The sequence below is a fragment of the Ooceraea biroi genome, chromosome 6, assembly GCF_003672135.1.
Source record: "Ooceraea biroi isolate clonal line C1 chromosome 6, Obir_v5.4, whole genome shotgun sequence".
In the NCBI taxonomy this organism is placed as follows: Eukaryota; Metazoa; Arthropoda; class Insecta; order Hymenoptera; family Formicidae; genus Ooceraea; species Ooceraea biroi.
Genome location: NC_039511.1, coordinates 12,279,012 through 12,301,974, shown reverse-complemented (window position 1 = coordinate 12,301,974; position 22,963 = coordinate 12,279,012). Strand labels below are relative to the sequence as shown.

At 36.2% G+C, this 22,963-nt stretch overlaps 2 protein-coding genes across 15 annotated transcripts in view; both read left to right on the top strand.

The window, feature by feature from the left end:
• The window catches only part of LOC105285138 (voltage-dependent calcium channel type A subunit alpha-1), a 155,311-nt gene that overhangs the window by 98,284 nt on the left and 34,064 nt on the right, over positions 1-22,963 (top strand). For 12 of the 14 annotated variants that reach the window (XM_026970486.1, XM_026970484.1, XM_011349117.3 and 9 more), the window contains exons 3-18: positions 1,721-1,832; positions 2,452-2,840; positions 7,646-7,749; positions 9,032-9,187; positions 10,854-11,074; positions 12,661-12,764; positions 13,453-13,568; positions 14,006-14,065; positions 14,649-14,750; positions 17,320-17,532; positions 17,792-18,219; positions 18,663-18,970; positions 19,427-19,546; positions 19,794-20,357; positions 20,667-21,012; positions 21,419-21,583. In XM_026970486.1, the coding sequence (XP_026826287.1) occupies positions 1,721-1,832; positions 2,452-2,840; positions 7,646-7,749; positions 9,032-9,187; positions 10,854-11,074; positions 12,661-12,764; positions 13,453-13,568; positions 14,006-14,065; positions 14,649-14,750; positions 17,320-17,532; positions 17,792-18,219; positions 18,663-18,970; positions 19,427-19,546; positions 19,794-20,357; positions 20,667-21,012; positions 21,419-21,583 (3,508 nt within the window). The remainder of the gene's footprint in view (positions 1-1,720; positions 1,833-2,451; positions 2,841-7,645; positions 7,750-9,031; positions 9,188-10,853; positions 11,075-12,660; positions 12,765-13,452; positions 13,569-14,005; positions 14,066-14,648; positions 14,751-17,319; positions 17,533-17,791; positions 18,220-18,662; positions 18,971-19,426; positions 19,547-19,793; positions 20,358-20,666; positions 21,013-21,418; positions 21,584-22,963) is intronic. The other 2 variants (XM_026970485.1, XM_020033547.2) reach the window with 1 other exon arrangement.
• LOC113562134 lies at positions 2,841-5,058 on the top strand. The gene has a single exon (XM_026970489.1). The coding sequence runs from the start codon at positions 3,695-3,697 to the stop codon at positions 4,016-4,018; it is 324 nt and encodes a 107-aa protein (XP_026826290.1). The 5' UTR covers positions 2,841-3,694; the 3' UTR covers positions 4,019-5,058.

The window sequence follows — 22,963 nt, the reverse complement described above, 5'->3', positions numbered from 1 at the left end:
TACTTTCGTACATTATTTAAAATATTGGAAATTTTGGGGAACTTTCCGACAGAATATCTCATAAAGAATGTAAGACTACTTCTTAAGAATAATTGATGAAATTAAAAGAGGATCAATTTCTCTGAATAAAATTTTAAATTGACCTCGTTGCTCTCAATTTTCATACGTTAACATAAAAACCTTTCTTCCAAAGATGTCAAATAAAATATTAAGCAAGATATATTAATGATGCACAAGTTGTTAAAATTGTAATGGTAATGAAGTTTAAACATTAAACATTAATTAGATCTGCCTTAGAGTGAAGCGCTTACTGCGAACAGAATTGGATCATCCGCCATTTCTGCGAGAAACATTTGTCGCAAAAAGGATGATCTGTATCGATTGAGTTTCCTCACTCCATTCGAGTCAGATGCGATTTTACGAGCGTAGCAATTTTGTCATCGGCGTTATTGCGTGCACAGTGCAATTGGCGCATTACGCGGCAGCGAGGATGCAACGGCGGGAGATCCTTGCCATGAATTATTGCATTATCGTGTGCCTTGATTGCACTTGCTCACTCACTCTTTGCCTCTTCGTCGCGCGCGAGAACAGCAACCGCGAATACTGGGTGTCCGTCGCAAAAGTCTCGGTTAATGCACTTAATTGAAGCTGGAGCCGCCGCGTTAAGCACCTCCGTCCGCTATTAATGAGCTCTTTCATGCAATCCCTCTGAGCCATCGTCCGATTTAAGGCCCACTCGCGCGGCATAAATAATTCTGTCGAAATTTTCTGCACGCTTCACGTACTTTTGGCTATCCGTTGTGCATTTAAAAAAAAGAGATCTCTTTAAGTAGATATCGCTTACGTATATCAAAAGAAATTGAACAAAACAGATTTCCGAATTTTAACGGAATAAATCATTTTTATGTAATAGTAATAAATTTTAATAAAAAGTGATATAAATTTATCGAGTCCTAGGTTGCACGTCTCGTGTTAAACTTTTCTATTTAATTTCGTGATATTTTGATCACTAGATAACTACGTTTAACTACAAATACAAAATGATAAAATATGATTTATTTAATTTATGTCATCTTTGCTAAAATAATAATGCCGATAACAGTAATAATTGCTTTTAACGATTCTGTAATTACTATTAATTGCGTTATTAAAATACATATTCTATTACGCTTTATAGAATGTATGTGTAATTGGAATTTTCAATTCTAAAAGTTTCATAATTACACCATTAGATCTAATATTAAACTTGCAATTCTAATATTTTTTACATGTATATATCTCTCACTTTATTAAATTTTTGGAATGAATAATTATCAGAGATAATCAAATAAGCTTGGACTTTTTCATACATGCATCACTCATTTAATATTTTAGTGAATCATAATGGTTGATTTGTTACTAAGCTATTGAGTTGTAACATATATTTACCCCGTTTTTGTAGTGTTTTATTTAATAATATGGGTTGTAATATATATTCGTTAAAAACACTAAAGAAACGGGACAAATATACTATAACTTAATATATATTGTGGTCCTCGATTTCGGGATTCGAGTATCTTTTATTTTTGTTTTTCTTTGGAAACAGAATCGATTTGCGAACAAATGTTTCGCTTATGGAAGGCACCGTGTCCTTATTTGATGTACGTCACGCGAGTAACCCCGATCGGACTTGAATGTAGCAGCCAGTCACTAACCCCTTTCATCCCTGTGTCGTTTCCAGGTTGGCAGCAGCGCAAGAGGCGGCACAAAGGGACCCTGGATACGCGAGGAGAAGGCCGAGGTTGGCCGGACTGAAGACTGGTCTCGGTGACTGGACTAGCTTCGGAGGGGAGGTAAGGCAATTTGCCTTTATCTTCGTCACTTCCGGAGACCAAACAACGCGATTGTCAATCTAGATCTTATGGTTCACGCTGATTGCTCATTGGAGTAGTAATAATACACATCTCAGCGGATGTCTTTTTCTTCGAACACCTTTATCATTTTCGTTGCTTGAAATTTATTTGAAGAATAATTGCTTTCTATGTTTATTTTATTCGTTTTACATTATAATATAATTAAAAGAATATATTCTTCTTTAATTAATGTCTCTTAATCTTTTGTACCATGTTCCTTTATGATATAACACAATTGATTTATCATATAACGTAATATCAGGGAAGCAATTACGGTTTGTTAGTTCACATTGACAAAGCAGAATGTACAAATAAATGGGTCACGTTTTTGATTCCGCACGAATAAAATTCATTCCCTTTCAGAAGTAACTTTATTAGTTTCGATTATGTACAGTTCTTTTTCAAATATCATACGTATTGTTTATGGGAATCCAAATCTAGCTGTAATAGTTGGTCCAGTTTGGATAATTTAAAGTTCTTCTTCACCCAACTATTAGGATTTAGGACTCGTTCGCGGAGGTGAGCTTACTTTCTAAAGAGAATATTATTGGGTTTTCAGGTACCTGGTCTGGTGGACATGGCGCCAGGCCGGGATCAGGGCGGAGGGGCTGGTGGCGGTGGGGGAGGCGGCACCACGTCGTTGTTCATTTTGTCGGAGGATAACTGCATAAGGAAGCACACGCGCTTCATCATCGAGTGGCCGCCCTTCGAGTACGCCGTCCTGCTCACCATCATCGCCAATTGCGTGGTCCTCGCCCTCGAGGAGCACCTACCGCATCAGGACAAGACCATACTCGCACAGAAGCTCGAGGCCACCGAGGTCTATTTCCTCGGGATCTTCTGCGTCGAGGCGAGCCTCAAGATCCTCGCCCTCGGCTTCGTCCTCCACCGCGGCTCCTACCTGCGCAACATCTGGAACATCATGGACTTCTTCGTCGTGGTGACCGGGTGAGAGTCGAGCGATTCTTTTGTCAGTGGAGTCTCCATTTCCCTTCCGTTCTTTGTCTCTTTTTCTCTCTATCTTTCCTAATTCCTTACAATCTCCTCCTTATCAAATAACATCCTTGAACATTTTACTCACGTTCTCATAAAGAAAGCTTAAATTTGTGCTCATTATTATTAAAGATTCCAGGAGCGAAGTAATCATTATTGCTACCTACTTGTATGACAAATTCTTTCTCGCTGTAATATAGTATCATGTTACCGATAAGCGAGTCTTCCTTTGAACTTACAATATTGCGGTTTTCTATATGCATATACATTTTTTACATATGTAGGGTGGATCATTAATGTTGGTCATTGAGAAGAAACAAACATCATTCCATTAATTAATTTGCGACCGAAGCGAGCGGCAAAGTAAATTCCTTTCCCTAATTACTCTCTTATGAGAAAACAAAATATTGGAGGAATCAGTTTAACTAATATTGTCAGATAACATAATTATACGCTTGCGTACAAAAATAATTAATTAATCAGATAATAATAATATAATAAAATAATCAGAAATTTCTAATTTTAAACATATAAAAGGACTTAAATGGCGATAGAAATGTGACAAAATATATTTTCTTTAGATATTTTATTAAACATATCGTCGATTAACAATCTATTGATTTTATATGCGCGATAATGTTAGATGAAATTTAATTCCTATATTAAAGACGTTATTATTTTTGCAATATCTTTGTATACTGGCAACCACGAACTGATTCCTCCAGACGTAAGACGTAGGACTTAAGGAAACACGTCGATCTATGCCGGTTGGCTCAGATAGATTCTAGAGTGATCCTTGAATTAGGTCGATGACCGTGTTCGCCGAAACAAACGTGGACGTCGACCTGCGTATGCTACGTTCCTTCAGGGTCCTCAGACCGCTAAAGCTGGTTTCGAAAATTCCAAGTGAGTCAGTCAGAGTTCTGAGTCCACAAGAACAGCAGCGATTAATAAGCATCCAGATTACAAAAACCAAAATGCCAGTAACAATCGAGCTAACAGTCAAGCGCAGACGACTTACCCTCTTTAACATTCTTGCGATCTTTTGTTTTCCGTCCTCCACGTTGTATTCCCCGGCAATTTGTGTACGTTCTCATAGTTACAAGCATAGTGTCTCCGGTACCGAAACTTAGTTCGAGTTTCCAGTTTCGGCCGGTCCCGCTGCTTTAGTCATAGCTGGTGCGACGTCTAATGTTCTTGGATACGAAAGAAAGGCATCAACTTGAATTCTATATATATTTTTACATTATTAGCTCCTGTCCTCTTAGTCTTTCTAGTCGCGTTAGTCTTCTTAATCGCGTAATTACGTACGATATTACTTACCTTCGCTTAGCGGCTATGGGTGTCTTAGATCAGTTGACAAAGTTAGAGTTGATGATGGATAAAGCTAGTTGATGATCAGATACTTGTTGAATAATGATTTATATGTACATTTGAACTCTCCTTGTGTCTATAGGTATATTTTGATATTTCGTCTAGATGTATATATTTTATTCTCTTCTCTTATAGGGAACTTGCGTGAACTAGCAATTAGAATTGAGTTTAGATTTACAATCTTACTTATTATTACTCTTACTTACTTATTCTTACTGTTACATGTACGCTACTCAAATTTGAAGAAAACGCAGTTGTATACAGGCATACACACAACTACTTATATATAAATATAATTATATGTAAATATAATAATATTTATTAAATTTTTATAACATAATGTCTCTTTTGTAATACAGTTTTGCCAATCGTGTAAGTTATTATTAACAATGCATAAAATAGAAAATGAATAACAACGAGAGAAAAAGATTAACAACTATTATACAATTTTATCCAGTATAATAAACCTATTGTCATTTTTGTGATATATGTACAACAGACAAAATAATGCATTAGTAATTTTTACATTTACAGTTAAGACATTTCCGTATGCCTAGAAAGATGATCACGAGCAGTTTGAGCACTATTAGTCGCCATAATTAAGATTGAAGTTAATTACTGCGCTTATTAATTGGCAATAAACCAGATATCTGTAAGGAAAAATTTTATTCATAATTTAATAATTTTCAAGGCATTCCAAGAATTTTCTTTAGAATAACGAAACAATCTAATTTGGTCGAATCACCCTGAATACTTGAAAGATGCGCACTTATAAACAGATAAACGAAAAAGGAAAAAACATATACACGCACACAAACGTGATGATCCGCAGGGCGGTATCTATAAATATAGCAGTTAGCTATCTTTAGCTGCAGTCGCTAAATAATAGAGTCGACTATACATTAGAATTAGACGCACACGTGTCCTAAAGCAGCGTTAACGTATCTGATAGCGAGTTTTTTATTTGCTAGAAAGTTGTATCTTTAGATGTTCATGACGGACCGAATTATATTTTACGACTAAATCATTTTCGAAGATGATCGTCCTCTCTTGGGGACCACTTCCATTTTGCAAGGAATCAGGTTCTCGCTGTTATCAGATTTTTCTTAGTCGGTCTGTATCAATAGTCTCCATCATTAGCGTTATTAAGAACGAAGGCATTCTAGTACTACTAATAGCAAAAGATGCACTTACGATTTTAATGGAGGAAGATTTGTTATTATTAAGTCACGATCGAAGCTTCGGAATATTTGGCTGTTATAGAAACCTACTTTTCTTCATAATCTTTATCAATTAAAGATTTTCGGAGAGAGCATATTACAATAGCGGTAGCTCTTTTTTTCCGGATCTCTCTTTGGAATTAGTCTCTGAAAATATCCACGTAGGTTAAAAATTCTTTTCAACATAATCATTGTTTTACGAGAAAGCTGAAATATCATTAAATAGTATCGGCTGTTTTATTGCAGAGTTACATAATACTTATACAGGGTGAGACACCTAAAACAGGCCACCTGAATATCTCGGCTGTTATTGGTGATAGAAAAAAATGTGTCAGACCAAACTTGCATGGTTTCGAGGGACACATAATTTGTTCTAAGTAGTTTTTTATTAGGTGGACGCGTAGAGGTCATATGAAGGTCAACTTCGTTTTTTTAAATGGTATGATATGTTTTTTTTACGTACCATCTAGTAGAGCGTTTGAAGATGCGCACATTGATCTACGGGTCAAAATCATTCAAGGTCACTGAAGGCCAACTGCAAGGGAAAATAATTTACTTTATATTGCCTAGAGTTCTCTGCTATTGAAAATACCGTAAACTCAGAAATGAAAAAGTTCTAGCCCTTAGAAATTTTTTCTTTTTCCGCGAAGTTCTGAATTGTTGTTATCATTATTTTTTATATTGCCTAGAGTTCTCTGCTATTGAAAATACCGTAAATTCAGAAATGAAAAAGTTCTAGCCCTTGGAAATTTTTTCTTTTCCGAGAAGTTCTGAGTTGTTGATATCTATATTTTTTATATTGCCTAGAGTTCTCTGCTATTGAAAATACCGTAAACTCAGAAATGAAAAAGTTCTAGCACTTAGAAATTTTAGCCTTCAGTAATCTTGAATGATTTTGATCCGTAGATCAATGTGCGCATGCTCAAACGCTCTACTAGATGGGACGTAAAAAAACATATCATACCATTTAAAAAAACGAAGTTGACCTTCATATGACCTCTACGCCTCCACCTAATAAAAAACTATTTAGAACAAATTATGTGTCCCTCGAAACCATACAAGTTTGGTCTGACACATTTTGTTCTATCACCAATAACAGCCGAGATATTCAGGTGGCCTGTTTTAGGTGCCTCACCCTGTATATGTATTTAAATAGCTTTCTTGTCAATTTTATATCATATAAAAAATAAACTTAACAATATGACATTTGTCATTTTCTCTCTGTTCCACGTTTAAAAATTTTTAATAATTTATTAAAATGAAGATATACTTACTAAATATACTTACTAAAATAGAATAAAATTCCGAAAATATAAAACTTCAGAGTTTCGATTTTTCTCTGCAGTGAGGTGGAAATGATCTGGCATTTCTCCATATTTTCCTCGAGTTGTGAATAGCTTTTTGAAAAGCTACTGCTATCTGCAAGAATCAGAAATAGATAAGAAGCGGTCGATGACCGCTCGGCGAAGTGATATCTTCGAAACTAGAATTACGGGTGCGATTATACAGGTGCTAATGTTAACTTGTCTCACAACGTTTCACATTCTAGGTCTAGATATATATAGTATCTTACATAGTCTAGAAGATACGTAAATACATATAGATACATTTACACGCCTATATGTATATCGATTCTCGTGGTGCTCTTTTCAGTAGATCATTGCCCTATCCTGTCGAACTGGTGGCTGATTTTCAAGCGTAGTGTTCAAATATAATTGAATGGAGACAGCATAATCTATCAAATTTTTATTATAAAATATATTTGCGATTGAAGTAATGTAATGAATAAAGAAAAAAATGTTATCTTGTAATATGTAATTGTAATATAATTATATGTAATTAAAAATAAGAAAATACACATAAAATCATAAGTTACTTAGTTCTTTTTTGAGCTAACATTTACGTACTGAAAAATGCACTGCATACAGTACTCAAAAAAATATATAGAAATCTTTCACTGCAGCCAACTCATCAAAGTCCAATCGTTGAAATGATAACATTCGAAAATTCCATCCGATTTTCCTGATAGCATTATCCTTCCCCGAACTAGGATAGAAAACGCTAGTTGATATATAGTGGCCGTAGTACATAAGAGTAGCGTGAAGTATTAGTGTAATAGAGTAGTATATAGTAAAGTGTGGCGGGGTGTGTGTGTTTTTGGGGCAGGATCATCACGGCGTTCTCGCAAGGCATAAAACGGGATATGGATCTGCGCACGTTGCGTGCGATACGCGTGTTGCGACCGCTCAAACTTGTCTCCGGCATACCGAGTGAGTAGCGCATCAGTACAATTTGGCGAGCATTGAGCGCCGATCGAGTTCAGAGAACTCGGGGTTGCTCAGCTTGAAAGAAAAGATCCAAAGGATCGTCGGGAAAATCCTGTTGCCACCAAATCCTGCGAATTCTTCAAAAATAACACGCGAATCAACATCCTCGTTTATGCCTCGTTTATGCATCTTCAGCTTCATAAAAATAAAACGAAATGAGCATTTTTATTCTAGAAGCAATAATCGCGTCGGATGATTAATATATTATCACCGATTAGTCTCATCTTTGTTGTGAATAATAATAAATAAATTGCGATCTCTTAAATAGAGGTGTAAATGTGGGTCAAGAGCGCGTGATTTTATTGCACCATTTAGCGCTGAATGTTTCTTTTGATGTTAAGAATAATGATACTACTTAATTATTTATTTGTACATTTACTAACGTATTTTATAGGTATTTTAAATGAGAGATATATATAAAATTTGAATAATCACATTTGGCGCTAAAATACGTGATAAAAATGCAATCTGATTGCTCGAGAAAGTCTTGTTTGTGGAATTTAACTCGAAATTTCTCCGTGTTTGGGATTTGGATACCTCGCAGATCGAATCGCGATCCGCCGCTAAAAATATTCATCTTCTGAATAGATAGGCTATATAGATTTTACGAAGTGTGAATTAATAACAAATATGAGATATCAAGTCAGTAGATCAGAAAGTAGTCATATTTAATCGCAAATATTATATATTTATCTTACCCGTAGAATGCTTCTTCTCGAGATTAGATTGAACGTTTGCTCCATGTTGGTAGTCACCTAAATAGGTATTATTGAGAGTTCGATGTTGTGTTTAGATGCGGTGGAGGTATCCTAATCTCTGGATGCAGGATCATTTCGAGCCGCGTCGAATATGTTATTTCACAAAGCAAATTCAAACTGATCTTGAGTCAAGTCAGTGAAATCTAACTTTTTTTTCGATATGTTAGTGATTAAGCAAGTAATAATTCTTTGTTACTTGTAAATTGTTATTTACAGCTACTGTGAAACCAGTAAGCTGGTAAGATATTTATTTTGTTCTCGATTAGAAATTACTAATTAATAATTTACTTTTGCAAATATCAACGTTAAATATTTATGCAGAAATTTCCCACGCATAATTTCTCGAGCAACGGGCGACAGTTGATGAATAAGAAAGAGAAAGCAATATTTCGAGTATAGAATGCCACATTGATCTCGTGGGAATGATGGTTGGACCTAATTACTCCTGAGCAATTTTTTACAAATAGGTCTTCAGGTGGTGCTCAAGTCTATCATCAAGGCAATGGCGCCACTCCTGCAGATCGGTTTGCTGGTACTCTTCGCTATCGTGATATTCGCCATCATCGGCCTCGAGTTTTATTCGGGAACTCTGCATAAAACGTGCTACAACATAGAGGACATCAGTGAGTACTCGGAAACTGCACAGCTTTACAGGAATATTTAAATAATATCTTAAAAGCAACACATTTTCACAAAAATAATATCTTTACTCAATAATAATATTTTACTCATATTATATCTTCATACAATGTTATTCATACTCATACAACTCTTATTCATGCTTTCACTCATCCTTTATATCTGCCATTTATCATATATTTACTTTTACTTAAATGCAGAAAATAAATAAACAATATATTAACAATATTATACATTTTATTATATATTGGGTTGGCCAAAAAGTAATTGCGTTTTTTTTAATATAAATAAAAGGCGAATTTTTCATGGGAAACAAAAACTTTATTAAACAATATATTGTCCATTTTGTTTGATTATCTTTTGCCATTTTTCAGGCAACTTCATGATTCCGCGCTCAAAAAAGTTCTTATCTTTTTCAGCAAAAAACAATTCCAAGAATGATTTGATATCCTCATCAGCAATAAAGGTTTTATCATTCAAGGCGTTTTGCAAAGAACGAAACAAATGGTAATCTGATGGTGCCAGGTCTGGCGAATATGGTGGATGTGGTAACATCATGGTAACACATCCCATCCAAGCTGCAACAATTTTTCACGAGTGACCAAACTTGTACGTGGTCTAGCGTTATCATGGTGAAACACAACACCTTTGCGATTCACCAATTCTCGACGTTTCTGTTTGATGGCATCATTTAATTTATCCAGTTGACGACAGTATACGTCTGAATTAATGGTTTGATTCCTTGCAAGCAGCTCAAAATACACAATACCTTTAAAGTCTCACCAGACTGACAGCATAATCTTTCTTTGGTGAATATCTGCTTTTCAAGTGCTTTGAGCAGGTTCATCACGCTTGCTCCACGATCTTTTTCGTTTGACGTTGTTGTAGACGATCCATTTTTCGTCGCCTGTTATCATACGTTTCAAAAATCGATCATTTTCCTCACGTTTCAAAAGAGAATCGCAGATGTCAATACGCTTAGTGAGATGAATTTCTTTGAGCTCATGTGGTACCCAAATATCGAGCTTACTAATGTATCCAAGTCGTTTTGAATGGTTTTCAACACTCGATTTCGATATGTTAAGATTCTCAGCAATCTCTCGTGTCGTTAAACGCCGATTGGAATCGATCAGTGCCTTTATTTTGTCATCATCAATTTCGATTGGCCTTCCTGAGCGTGGTGCATCTTTCACATTAAAATCTCCAGATCGAAATTTAGTAAACCAATTTTGACACTGCCGCAGTTTTAAAGCATCTTCGCCATATACATCAGATAACTTTTTATGAGCTTGCACAGCGTTTTTCCCTTTTCGGAAGTAATAAAACAAAATATGACGAAAATGTTCTTTTTGATTTTCCATTTTGAAATCGACGGCAAACAAACAATTGTTAACGAAATCGTGTACTTTCTTTTTCTAAAACAAGCTTGAACTGTGAGTTGTTAACCTACATAATGAATTTGCGGTTTAGAATGAAGTTAGTTATATTTCAAGACATGTATGTCCATCTATTGGAAAAAAACGCAATTACTTTTTGGCCAACCCAATAGAAAAGAATGAAAATTGTTATTTTATTGGAAAATATCTCGATTTCTGGAATTTTTGTACTAAAAGTTTTATTCGAGATATCTTACTATGCCGGACGTTGCAGATTTAATCGTGAGAGAAGGCGAGCTGCCAAGCCCGTGCAACGCGAATAGCGACGACGAGCACCCGTTCGGGGCCCATGTGTGCAACGCGAACACCTCGATATGCCTGGAACGCTGGGAGGGACCAAACTCGGGCATCACCAGCTTCGATAACATCGGATTCGCCATGCTCACTGTCTTCCAGTGTATCACTATGGAGGGCTGGACTGCCATATTGTACTGGGTAAAGCAAGAAATATGTTCCTCAGTGTTGAGTTTTTTTCTCATTCTCTTTTTCTCTATCTGTTTTATCCTCTTCCTGGCTCGTTTTTTATGTCTCTCTGTCTCTGCTGAAGCTCTATTATTGCGCACGATTTGTGCCTATCCTATTGTGCAATGCAACGTTATATCCTCAATATCGTTACGCGGAAGATCGATGATCGAAATTTTGAGATCTGTATGTTTCGTAGAAAGAATGTTGTTCCCTACTATCAACCGCCAACGCTTCGCGATTTTATAATACATCACATTCTCGTTTTGAATTAATTCCTACTTTTGACTTATCCTCCTAGAAGAGAAAGACCAGTGACCAAATTTGAGTCACCAAATTTTACATACGTATACTTGTGTCTCCGCTTTTAAATGTTTACTCCCTTTGCAATTAATTGTTAAACGATTCCTACTTTGATTGTTGTGTGTTCACCTCTTTTCTCCACGTCAGCTTCAGCCGTATTCAGCCGGCTTTCGGGTCCAGTAATGCCTTGTGGAAACAGCTAACACTGATGTATATGTTCACCTTGCTCAGTATAACATTGTCAGTACCAGCCCTTTTCTTCAATGTTAATTGTATGTTATCTTTCATTGTGCTTAACCCTTTCGTGATCGAACTGAAATTTTCTCTTTTAATCTTGTAAAATTGCAGTATGTTAAATTCTCTTAGTTATTGAGAAGTGGAGTATGTGCTAAATGCGTAATTTACAAAAAGGTAGTAAATAAGGCACATTTGTCCTTTTGATCACGAAAGGATTAATGTTCGACTGATGGATCGTGGAGCATCTCGAAATGTTTCACTGCTAAAAGCGATAACTCATCTTGAGAGCTTCCAACATCGCTCCACTCAAACAATTGTAACAAATCAGCAATTGTTAATTGTTTATTATCGAGATCTCAAAGGCGTCTCTAATTGCCTCTTTGCTCTTTGTAATTGGGTAATCTAGGGTGAAAGGACGTCAGTCGGTGGAAAATGCCATACTACGAAATTACTTGAAAACAATATTCTGGAGAGATTAATTTAGCATAGTTTTACAGCTATAAAATTTTTAATACACTTTTACTAGTTTTAAGTAAAATACTAGTCTTAAGTATCTGAGACCTATGTTAGATCATTTTCTTTCGAATAGAGAGTAGAGTGACTTAGCGAGTAGTCTCAAGCCAATTCGAAGAATGGCGTATTTTCATTGACACTGCATTCCTTTTCCTCCTGGATTACGTCATTAATACCAAAGAATTGCATAAAGCTGATACTATTTGTGCAAATGTGATTGGCGAATTGTCGATTCACTTTTAGATTGAATGAAATCTCACGTCGAACGAAATCTCTGTCTCTTTTCATGAGGAGCGATGAAAATGATCAAGAAACGACAAATTCGAGCTCGGCCGGCCACATTTGCCACGTTACGATTTACTGCAGCGAGAATACAGCTCAGTGTCTCTGTGTATCGCATAACGTTCTTTTGCCGTTAATTAATATATCCTTCAGCTGTGTATCTGCGGTGTGTACACGCGTACGCGCAGCATTGCTCTTCATGTCGATTCTGATCAAATTTGCAGACGAATGACGCTCTTGGCAGCACGTACAACTGGATTTACTTTATACCATTGATCGTCCTTGGATCATTCTTCATGCTGAACTTAGTTCTTGGTGTCTTGAGCGGGTGAGTACCTGAAAATCGTTTCCCCGCAAGCTTTGACACGCGATTCTTTCTGGTCCACGTCGAAATCAAACCTACTGCGTCCTGGATCCGCGCCTGCCCGATCGCGCGACATATTCACTCCAGAATTACCTTTTTTTTCATCGTCAGGGAATTCTCTAACGAAAGAACGCGCGTCGAACGGCGAGCGGCTTATCGGAAAGCGAAGAGCAAGCGGCTCTTCACGACTGCATTCAATTCCTACTTAAAATGGATCACTCAAGCAGGTCTTTAATCAACAGACGATCTGTATACTTTGTAGAGACGCTAGTTTTTGCGCACAAATACATCGATTCAAGTAATATGCTATAGCTTTTTTCTTAAATGTTCAGTCAGAAGAAAGAAAAATGTATAAATAACAGTATAAGTCGATCACAATCCTGCGTATGATAGCTATCATGCTTCTGTCATGGTGCAAGCTAGATCGAAGAAACAAGCCTGCGAAACAAGCATCTCGCGAGAAAAATTGGTATTTTTTGAGTACTTCCAGTAATTCTCCTACCGTGTACGAGTACGTGTGGCTTATTAAACACAGTCTCGGTGTATCGCTGTAGAATATTTAACGATACCGCCGGAAAGTCCCCCCGCTAAACTTAGCTCTTATTAAACTGCACCCAAGTAAGCTCCCGTATCACCTGTATTACGCTTGTAGAGAGTTTGCGAAGGAGAGAGAGAAGGTGGAGAACCGGCAGTCCTTCCTGAAGTTGCGGAGGCAGCAGCAGCTTGAGCGCGAATTAAATAGTTACCTCAATTGGATCTGCAAAGCAGGTTAGACCAAGAAAAAGCTGTGAAGAAAGATACGCGAATTAAAAACGACTGACGGGATTCCATCATCGCAAATTGCGAAGAAATTTTGTTCAGAGAAAACACTGTGAAGCATATTAAAGAGCGTAGCAGAAGACGATGTTTCAGGAATAATTTGCCAGTAATTTTTCGCTTGGACAAGCGATAAATAAAATCTATGCAATTAATGTATTCAATATTTTTCGCACGGTTTCCGATATCGCGGATTCATTGGATTGAATATTCAATCTCTCGAACGTGAATTCCCATCGATCGATTTTAATTCATTTATTTTGTGAAAAGGCATACTTGAAAAAGTTATAGCTAGTTGCGTAAGCCAGATTATGAGTTCTTTCCACACACATTAAAATATACGGATAGACATATACGTGATCATTGCTGATATAGTGCTTATTTTTCAGAGGAGGTGATACTCGCCGAAGAGAGGACCACAGAAGAGGAGAAAATGCACATATTAGAAGGTTCATATAACGCGATGTGTATTGACGTCATGAATATTTACTTTCGTAAAGTTGAAAAGATTTGCGAGGCGAACTGTGTCTCTCCCCAAAACGTGCTCGTGCATATTTATATCCGGTACACTTTAAGCACCATGCACTTTTGCGCTCGCACTTTTATAGCGTGGTCGAATGGATTTCGACTTTCCCGTGGCGAGAAAATGCACCGAACGGCATAGAAGCTGCGTCCCTATACTTCATGATTTTAATCAACCCTTGATTGACTGACCGTATTCATGAAGATTGATTTTCGCTCTTTGTATGTAATAAGCCATCATTGTTTATTGGCGATATTATTATATGTAATACACGTGAATGTCGTAAGTAGCAAATATTTTAAAATATTTTGTTGTAAAATTGACATATTTGTGATCTTTGCGTAATTTGATTTAAAGTTATCGATAAGATGTGCAAATATGTTTAATTTAACACTTCAATTTTTGAACTCGAATAATTTATTTTCGGCAATAAACAATGAAGGGTTCATTAAGCGTTGTCATATATGTGGAAGGTTCGCATAACTTAATATATTTCCTACGTTTCTCAGGAAGAAGAAGAGCAGCGGCGAAGAAAAAGAAGCTAAAGAATCTTGGCAAGAGTAAGAGCACTGACACGGAGGAGGAGGAGGGCGAAGAAGACCAGGACGATGGTGAGTTGTATTTTGCCCACTCGGTGTCCGCTATGCCGAGCATTCTCTTCTTCTTGTTCACTTCTTTTACATTCGAGTTGACTTCTTCTCGGAGTGTTCGAACTCGTTATGAGATCGAGACCAAGTTCAAGTAGCAAGGGATTTTCTACGATTTCTCAGTAGTCAGAACTTACGTCCAGTCAGCCAACGATTACTCCGGAAATTGTCGTTACGAGAAACAATTAGGCAGTCGGTTTAAACCGCGAAAATGGGGATTATTAAATATAAATTATTAAACTGTATATTATATGCAGATGCGTAAAATTTTTATAAATTATAAAAAACAGAAATGCGAGATTTTTTGAATGGAAGAATTGTAGAAATATTTTAAGATCGAATTTCCACGTTACGGAGAAAATCGTTGGTGCAAGATTTTGGCCCGCCTTTTCTCTCGTTCTAAAATTTTTCTCTTTTTATTGGCACGTTAGCGTATTCTCACGTTCATCGACATATCGTTCACACTTTACGAATTTTCATGCCTGATTTCTCTTACTTATCGAGAAAGAAGAGAAACGAACGATGCTGAAACTCCTCCCCTTCCCTCAATCTTGCCGATGAACATTCTAAACACACGCTATCAGATGCTCCTCTTGTTTCAGTGCCTAAGAAAAAACTCAAAGGTAACTACAACCGTTGAATGCCACGTGACTTTTCGCAAAGAGCAACGTAAAACAGGCTGTGTATTCTTAATCTTACGTAACTGTTTTATTTTTGTATTTTTATTTGAGAGATTTTTGGCTGATAATACACACACTTATACAAGTAATATTGTGCGTATCACGTTTACATGACTAGACGCGGGCTATCGCTTGGTAAACAAATTATTTGGTGTCTATCCGCATATATCAAGCTGTATCAATAGTCGCGCACTCCGTTGCACTTAAAAAGTAAAATTTTTTCAGCAATTCAATGTAGTTTTAATGGAATGGATCTAGATAAACTCACTAACTTTGTTTCACGCTAAAGGTACACTTATGAATAATGATTATTGACATACTTGATAATTATATTGACGCACGAAAAAAACAATTAAACATACAGTATTACAATACTTAAAAAAAATAAATATCTAAATACTTTCTAAATAATCTTTCATTTATGAAAATATTATTTTTTAAATTAAAGTGTCTATGTACAATTTTAATTACAATAATTATATCTTAACACATACAATATCATAAATACTGATCGCGTAACTGTATACCGACAAAGCATATGTACTTTATACACCCAGACGAAGTATGATCGTCATGTAGCTAGATTACGTATCGTGTAAAGAGTCGCAGGCTGTGGTTACTCGTGTGGTAGAGAATGTAATTATTGCATTCTATGTAATTACTCGAAAGGACTTGCTGCTGATTTTGTGGCTGACATGTATCCACTCGAAATCACGCGGATATTGCGTGCGAAACAGATCAGAGAAGAGCTCGAGAGCTAATACACTTTTATTTTCTAGGTATTGCTTCTATTGGCTGGTGTGACGATATATTTACAAATATTATATTTTCTTTGACACCGGAAACATTCGCCCTATCATGCAAGAATATTTGATATTTCTAAAACTTAGCTGTAGCTCATTTCTTAGAAGAAGTTAATTTTTTAAAACAAAAATTATAAATTTGTGTGTGTACATAAAAAGTCCCAAAAGTTTTTAATAATTTTCTTATTAAATGCGATTGTTTCCGGCGGTGATATTTTTACATTATATAGATATACTCTGGTGAAATACTGCGATTAATGTTTTTAATGACTTATACTGACAACTATAAACTTAGTTATTAGCTTAGTTATGAATTGAGCTAATGGAACAGTAGAGTATTTAGCACTGTCGAATAAAGAATTGAGTCATATTTAGGATCCCTGAGTAGTGTACTAAAAATCCTGTCCTATAGAGTTTGATGGATGGACTGTTATCAGTCGACGTGATCATACATAGTAACAAAGTAGCCATAATATATATATATTCGCATCGTCACATATGATCGTATCCGCTTCGTAGAGAGCAACTTATTGTTAGTATAGAATTTTATATCTATTTTATCTATTTTACATCTATCTTTCATTGTGGAACAAGAAAAAAAGAGGAATGGTTTACTATACTTTCCAGTCGATAGGTAAAATGATTCTAGAATTATCCAGTTTCCGATTGCAATATATATTTTCTCCTGACAATATTTCACAGAAAAGAATTTCGCTAGACGAATATCAGAAAGTTTTGCATTTTGCATTTTGACATAGATCTTTGTATTTTAGATTTTTTCTATTTCGCACATTCTGAACTTCCAAGTTTATAATTACAGAAATAGCGTAACACAAGTAGTATGACAAATAAAGGTATAGATACAGATTTAATAAAACATTTAAAAGTAAAGAAAAATTATATAATTTACATCTCACAAATATATGTGTAAGAAAAGAATGTGATAATATTTGTAATCACAAATGTGATCGACTGGTTTCGCGTCCATATAACATATCTCACGTTTACAAATTGTATCACATGCTAAAAATACCCGCTTTTACTTCATAGGTTTCTCGAGAGCCTCCTACTTCAAGTCAAAGGTGAAGAAGCAGGGCACGTGCTTGCAATTTTGGCGAGCTGAGAAGAGATTCAGATTCTGGGTACGCAATTCCGTGAAGTCGCAGCAGTTCTACTGGTTCGTCATTATCCTTGTGTTCTTCAACACCATCTGCGTGGCCGTCGAGCATTACGGTCAGCCGGCATGGCTTACCGATTTCCTCTGTAAGTTTTGCGCATTTTCGTATATATCGTTATAATATTTTATTTGACAGCTCATACATGCGTGGAAACTGGATTTATCAAATGTTTAATATGATGGCTGCTAAGGTATAGCATATGACAGTCAATCCGTTAAGACCTGAAAAATTTTGGTCAGTGATATTTGTCGACAATTTGAAAACATATTTTGTATATTAAAGAAATCCCAGATCTTTTTTTTAATATTGGATGTATTGTAATATTAAAATTTTTTTATTTGCAGTCTACGCAGAGTTTGTGTTCCTGGCCCTCTTCATGATGGAGATGTTCATAAAGATGTACGCGCTGGGTCCTCGCACATACTTCGAATCAAGCTTCAACCGCTTCGACTGCATCGTCATCTCGGGCTCGATCTTCGAAGTGATCTGGTCCGCGTTGAAGTCCGGCTCTTTCGGCTTCTCCGTCCTACGTGCCCTTAGACTCCTGAGAATTTTTAAGGTCACCAAATACTGGAAGAGCCTGAGGAACCTCGTGATATCGCTGCTCAGCTCGATGCGCAGCATCATCTCTCTGCTCTTCCTGCTCTTCCTCTTCATCCTCATATTCGCGCTGCTCGGCATGCAGCTATTCGGTGGCCAGTTCAACTTCAGCGAAGGCACGCCGCCCACCAATTTCAACACCTTTCCCATCGCACTACTCACTGTCTTCCAAGTGAGTCCAACTTATCATTATCGCGATTTTAAACATTCAACTGCACTACGCAAATTATTTGAAGAATTTTTTATTTGGTCATATCGTGAAGTAATATCACAAATTCTTTTATTACGTTTATTTGATCAAGTTGTCATCCTGCTTGGCGAGAAAAGTTTTTGTTCATAGTCTCGCTAGCTTTCGAAAGACAGTGAACAATACGATATGCAATTTAAGTATTTTTTAATTTTAATTTAAACAAAAACTGGAATATATGATAAAGTTACCATTTGTGTATAATGAACTGAGATTGTTATTACGTAATATTTATATTTATTAATATCTATTCTAATTTAGAATAAACATAAATAATCGACTGAATACAATAAAACAGATTTTTGAATGAACTTGTTGAGAGTATTCGACTATATTAACTATAATTCTAACTATAATTATGACGGCAGATCCTGACTGGAGAAGACTGGAACGAAGTGATGTACAAGGGTATCGAGTCGCAGAACATGGCCTACTCACTCTACTTTATCGTGCTGGTGCTCTTCGGCAACTACACTCTGCTGAACGTCTTCTTGGCTATCGCCGTCGACAATCTCGCGAACGCACAGGAGCTAAGCGCCGCCGAGGAAGAGGAGAAGGAAGAGGACAAGGAGAAGCAGTTGCAAGAACTCGAGAAAGAGATCGAGTCGCTACAGAAACCTGGGGACGGTGGTGCACCGAAGGTAGAAATCTGCCCTCCAAGTCCAACTCAGAATTTGTAAGTCTCCCTTCTTTCTTGTTACAGATTCTCATCTTTCTCTTGATGTATCATCGTGTTTCTTAACAATTTATTAATTGCGTCAGACTATATTAAACCTCACAAGATGAGTGTAAACAAAGTGTTTTGGCAGTTTAGATTTTGATTAAAAATTTAAAAGATACGGTTATAAAAATTGTACGAAATCACTTTTATGAAACTATAGAATTTCCGTAAGTGAACTTTATGTGAAGTGGAAAGAAAACTATTGCAGAAAATTTTGCTGTAATTTTGTGACTTTATGCAAATCATGTACCTTGCTGAAACAGATAAAGTTAATTATTGGTAATTGTTTCCTGAGATTGCAACAATAAAAATAAATAACTGAAAAACTATATTCGCGTGTCATAAATTATGTAGTAGAAAATAAGATAAATGATATGAAAATAAGAAATGACATCTCGCATTTTTTTTTAGCAGAGACGGAAGAGGTGAAACCCAGACATCCGAAGAGAGGAGGCAGGATGAAGACGACGACACGGGACCAAAACCAATGCTGCCATACTCCTCCATGTTTATACTGTCCCCTACGAATCCGTAAGAATTTAATGAAATATTATTCTATAATCTTCATTGGAATAATTTACGTAACAGAATAATATTATAGATTAATTTCTTCGTTCACAGATTAAAGGATTCAGTAATTACATTTTTTTAAATATGTATTTTAATTTCCGTATTTTAATATCTATTAAGACAGTTGTAAAGCTATTGCATTCTGCTTCGTGAGTCAGTATTGCAGTGCAACAATGTTACAATACTGATGCGATCTCATTTGTTCCAGCGTAAGAAGAGCCGCCCACTGGATCGTGAACCTTCGGTACTTCGATTTCTTCATAATGGTGGTGATATCGTTATCGAGTATCGCACTGGCTGCCGAGGATCCGGTTTCAGAGGACGCGCCGAGAAACAAGATCCTCAACTACTTCGATTACGCGTTCACCGGCGTCTTCACTATCGAGATGGTGTTGAAGATCATCGACCTCGGCATTATACTGCACCCGGGCTCGTATCTGCGCGAGTTCTGGAACATTATGGACGCAGTTGTGGTGATATGCGCCATGGTGTCGTTCGCCTTCGACATGAGCGGCAGTTCGGCCGGCCAAAATCTTTCGACCATCAAATCGCTGCGAGTGCTGCGAGTGCTCAGGCCGCTCAAGACGATAAAGCGCGTGCCGAAACTCAAGGCAGTGTTCGACTGCGTGGTGAATAGTCTTAAGAACGTCATTAACATTCTCATAGTATACATATTGTTTCAATTCATATTCGCTGTGATCGCGGTGCAGTTGTTCAACGGTAGATTCTTCTTCTGCACCGACGAGAGCAAGTATGAGCCAGAGGAGTGCAAGTGAGTATATGTCGTAGCTCGTCCGCGACGGGTAAATTACCCTTATTATTTTAAGTTTGATATTTCGAATAGTACTTCTCGAAAAGTACGAAGTATGCGCGTACGTTGAAACACTTAATAACTTTTTATTAAGGTATTTTTTTGATAAGTAAAGAAAGTAGAATAACATGAGTAAAAATGAAGTGGGTAAAGTAAATTGAACAAAAATTTATTTTCTATTTTATTAAATTTTATTCTTTTGAAAATATTTGTGTCTTGCGAATGTACGCGAGTAAGCACGAAATTAATTTTGTATTTTCACGTTTTTAGAGGTTCCTTCTTCGTTTTCGAGGAGGGTTCGTCATTACCAGAGCTCAAAGAGCGAAAATGGGATCTCCAGTCCTTTCATTACGACAACGTGATGGTGGCCATGCTGACGTTATTCGCCGTCCAGACCGGCGAGGGTTGGCCGCAGATCCTGCAAAATTCAATGGCGGCCACGTACGAGGACAAGGGCCCCATTCAGAATTTTCGCATCGAAATGTCCATTTTCTACATCGTTTACTTCATTGTCTTTCCGTTCTTCTTCGTCAATATCTTCGTGGCCTTGATTATCATCACGTTCCAGGAGCAAGGGGAGGCAGAACTACAGGACGGCGAAATCGATAAAAATCAGGTGACGTTTTCCGCGTCAAATGTTTTTTTCATTTGTCTTAATTTAATTTTATGCGTATGTATAACATATAAAAATTACATTTTATATGCCATTTATTTCCAACAGATTAGAGGAATTAAGAAAGATTTGTGCAAATTTGTTTTATGTGACAAAATGCCAATTATCTTAAGAATATATAAAATAAATATATATTTGTTTATTAGAATTATAATTTTTTTATTTAAATTAATTTAAAATATTTAAGAATCTCTTAAATATCCGATCGTGTAACTTTTTTATATTTCCTGTTTCATTTTTTAAATGAATTTTAATTTTCTTCTATCTCAATAATTAACGAGGATCGCATGAGAATTTATATCTTTCAATATCGACACGAGCGATTAATAACTCCGTGTTAATTTTACAGAAATCTTGTATAGACTTTACAATACAAGCTCGTCCGCTCGAGAGGTACATGCCGAAGGAGCGGAACAGCATAAAGTACAAAATCTGGAGAATAGTTGTATCCACGCCATTCGAATATTTTATCATGATACTCATCGTACTGAATACATTACTGCTTATGATGAAGGTAAGTGTCACGATCGTCGATCTCTCCCTTGCACTACAAGTTTTGAATTTCTAGAGAGATTTACTAATGAGATTACCGATTTTCCTCTTCAATTCGCTCCGATGTAGAAAACGCGAGTAATGAGAAAAGAAAAGTTTTTTGAAATATGCGCCTTTTCTACGGGAGCAATTGAAAACAAAAGCAATGTAAATGGAGATGTGCAAAGATCTTTTGAGTCCAAGTGGATTCAAACGAGATTTTGCAAATTCCGACATTGCTTTTGTTTTCGATTTTTCGCATCGCAACGCCAAAATCTAAAAAAGAGGCATAAGTGCAAGTTATTTCATTCTGCAAAATTATTTCGTCACTAAGAAAACATTTTCTTCAGTAAAAATATAATCTCTGACAATTTGGGATTAGAAATCACGTCGTCACTTGTGCCTCAGTTCTGGAGCTGCGACGTACCGATCATTTGTCTTTGCGTCCTGCGATACTTATCCTTCACAGTATCTTCGATATCCGCGCGTTTTTCTTCTTGGCGTAAGAAAAACCTGTTAAACCTATCGGCAACTTTAACCAATCGACAAACAGTCTCGTCTCTTGTTAGTGTAACGAAGATATGCGTAAACGTGAATATGTCGCGTCCAAGCACAGCGTACGTAATACCCGAATGACTGTATTATATCTATATATCATGTTATATACGTACGAGGACATTGTTGTTCTTGCCTGCTGACCTTTTCTGATCGTTTTCTCTGTATAATTGTATCACCCTTACATTTAACAATACGTACACACAGCTATGTCGAATTTTATCTTATCCCGTTCCACTAAAGTTTCCTCTGCAAAATTTCTCCTCCTATCTTTTTCTCTATTGACGTATTGTCTGTTTTATTCTCACTTTTCCTTCAGTTCCTTTAGTTCTTTTATTGTTTCGTCGATTCTTAAACATATGTTTTCAATAATCGACAATCGTTATACTTTTCTTCTTGAAATAATTATTACCACGCACTCAGTTTATGTATCCTTTTTCTATATTTTGCTTTAATTAATGTACATTTTGTGTATTTTTGAGAATTATTTTTATTTATTCTTGTGTCTTTAACACACTCTTAAAATATTAAGTAAATCTTCGCAAAATCTGATACATCATTATTAAAATAATAAATTAATTAGTTTCGCAGTAAATAATTTAATAAAAATAACAAAACAGCGAAATTAACATTTTCTTTGAAATTTGTGTAGCAATTTTTATAATATGAACATTATATTCTTACTTTAATATTTAGAGAGTCGATAAAGATAAGAGAGAATAATTTTTTTAAATTGGTCTCGTTATTTCGCTCTAATTTTGTGCTGTATTTTTAGATTTATTTTTTACCCTAAACCCGGTCTCTACCT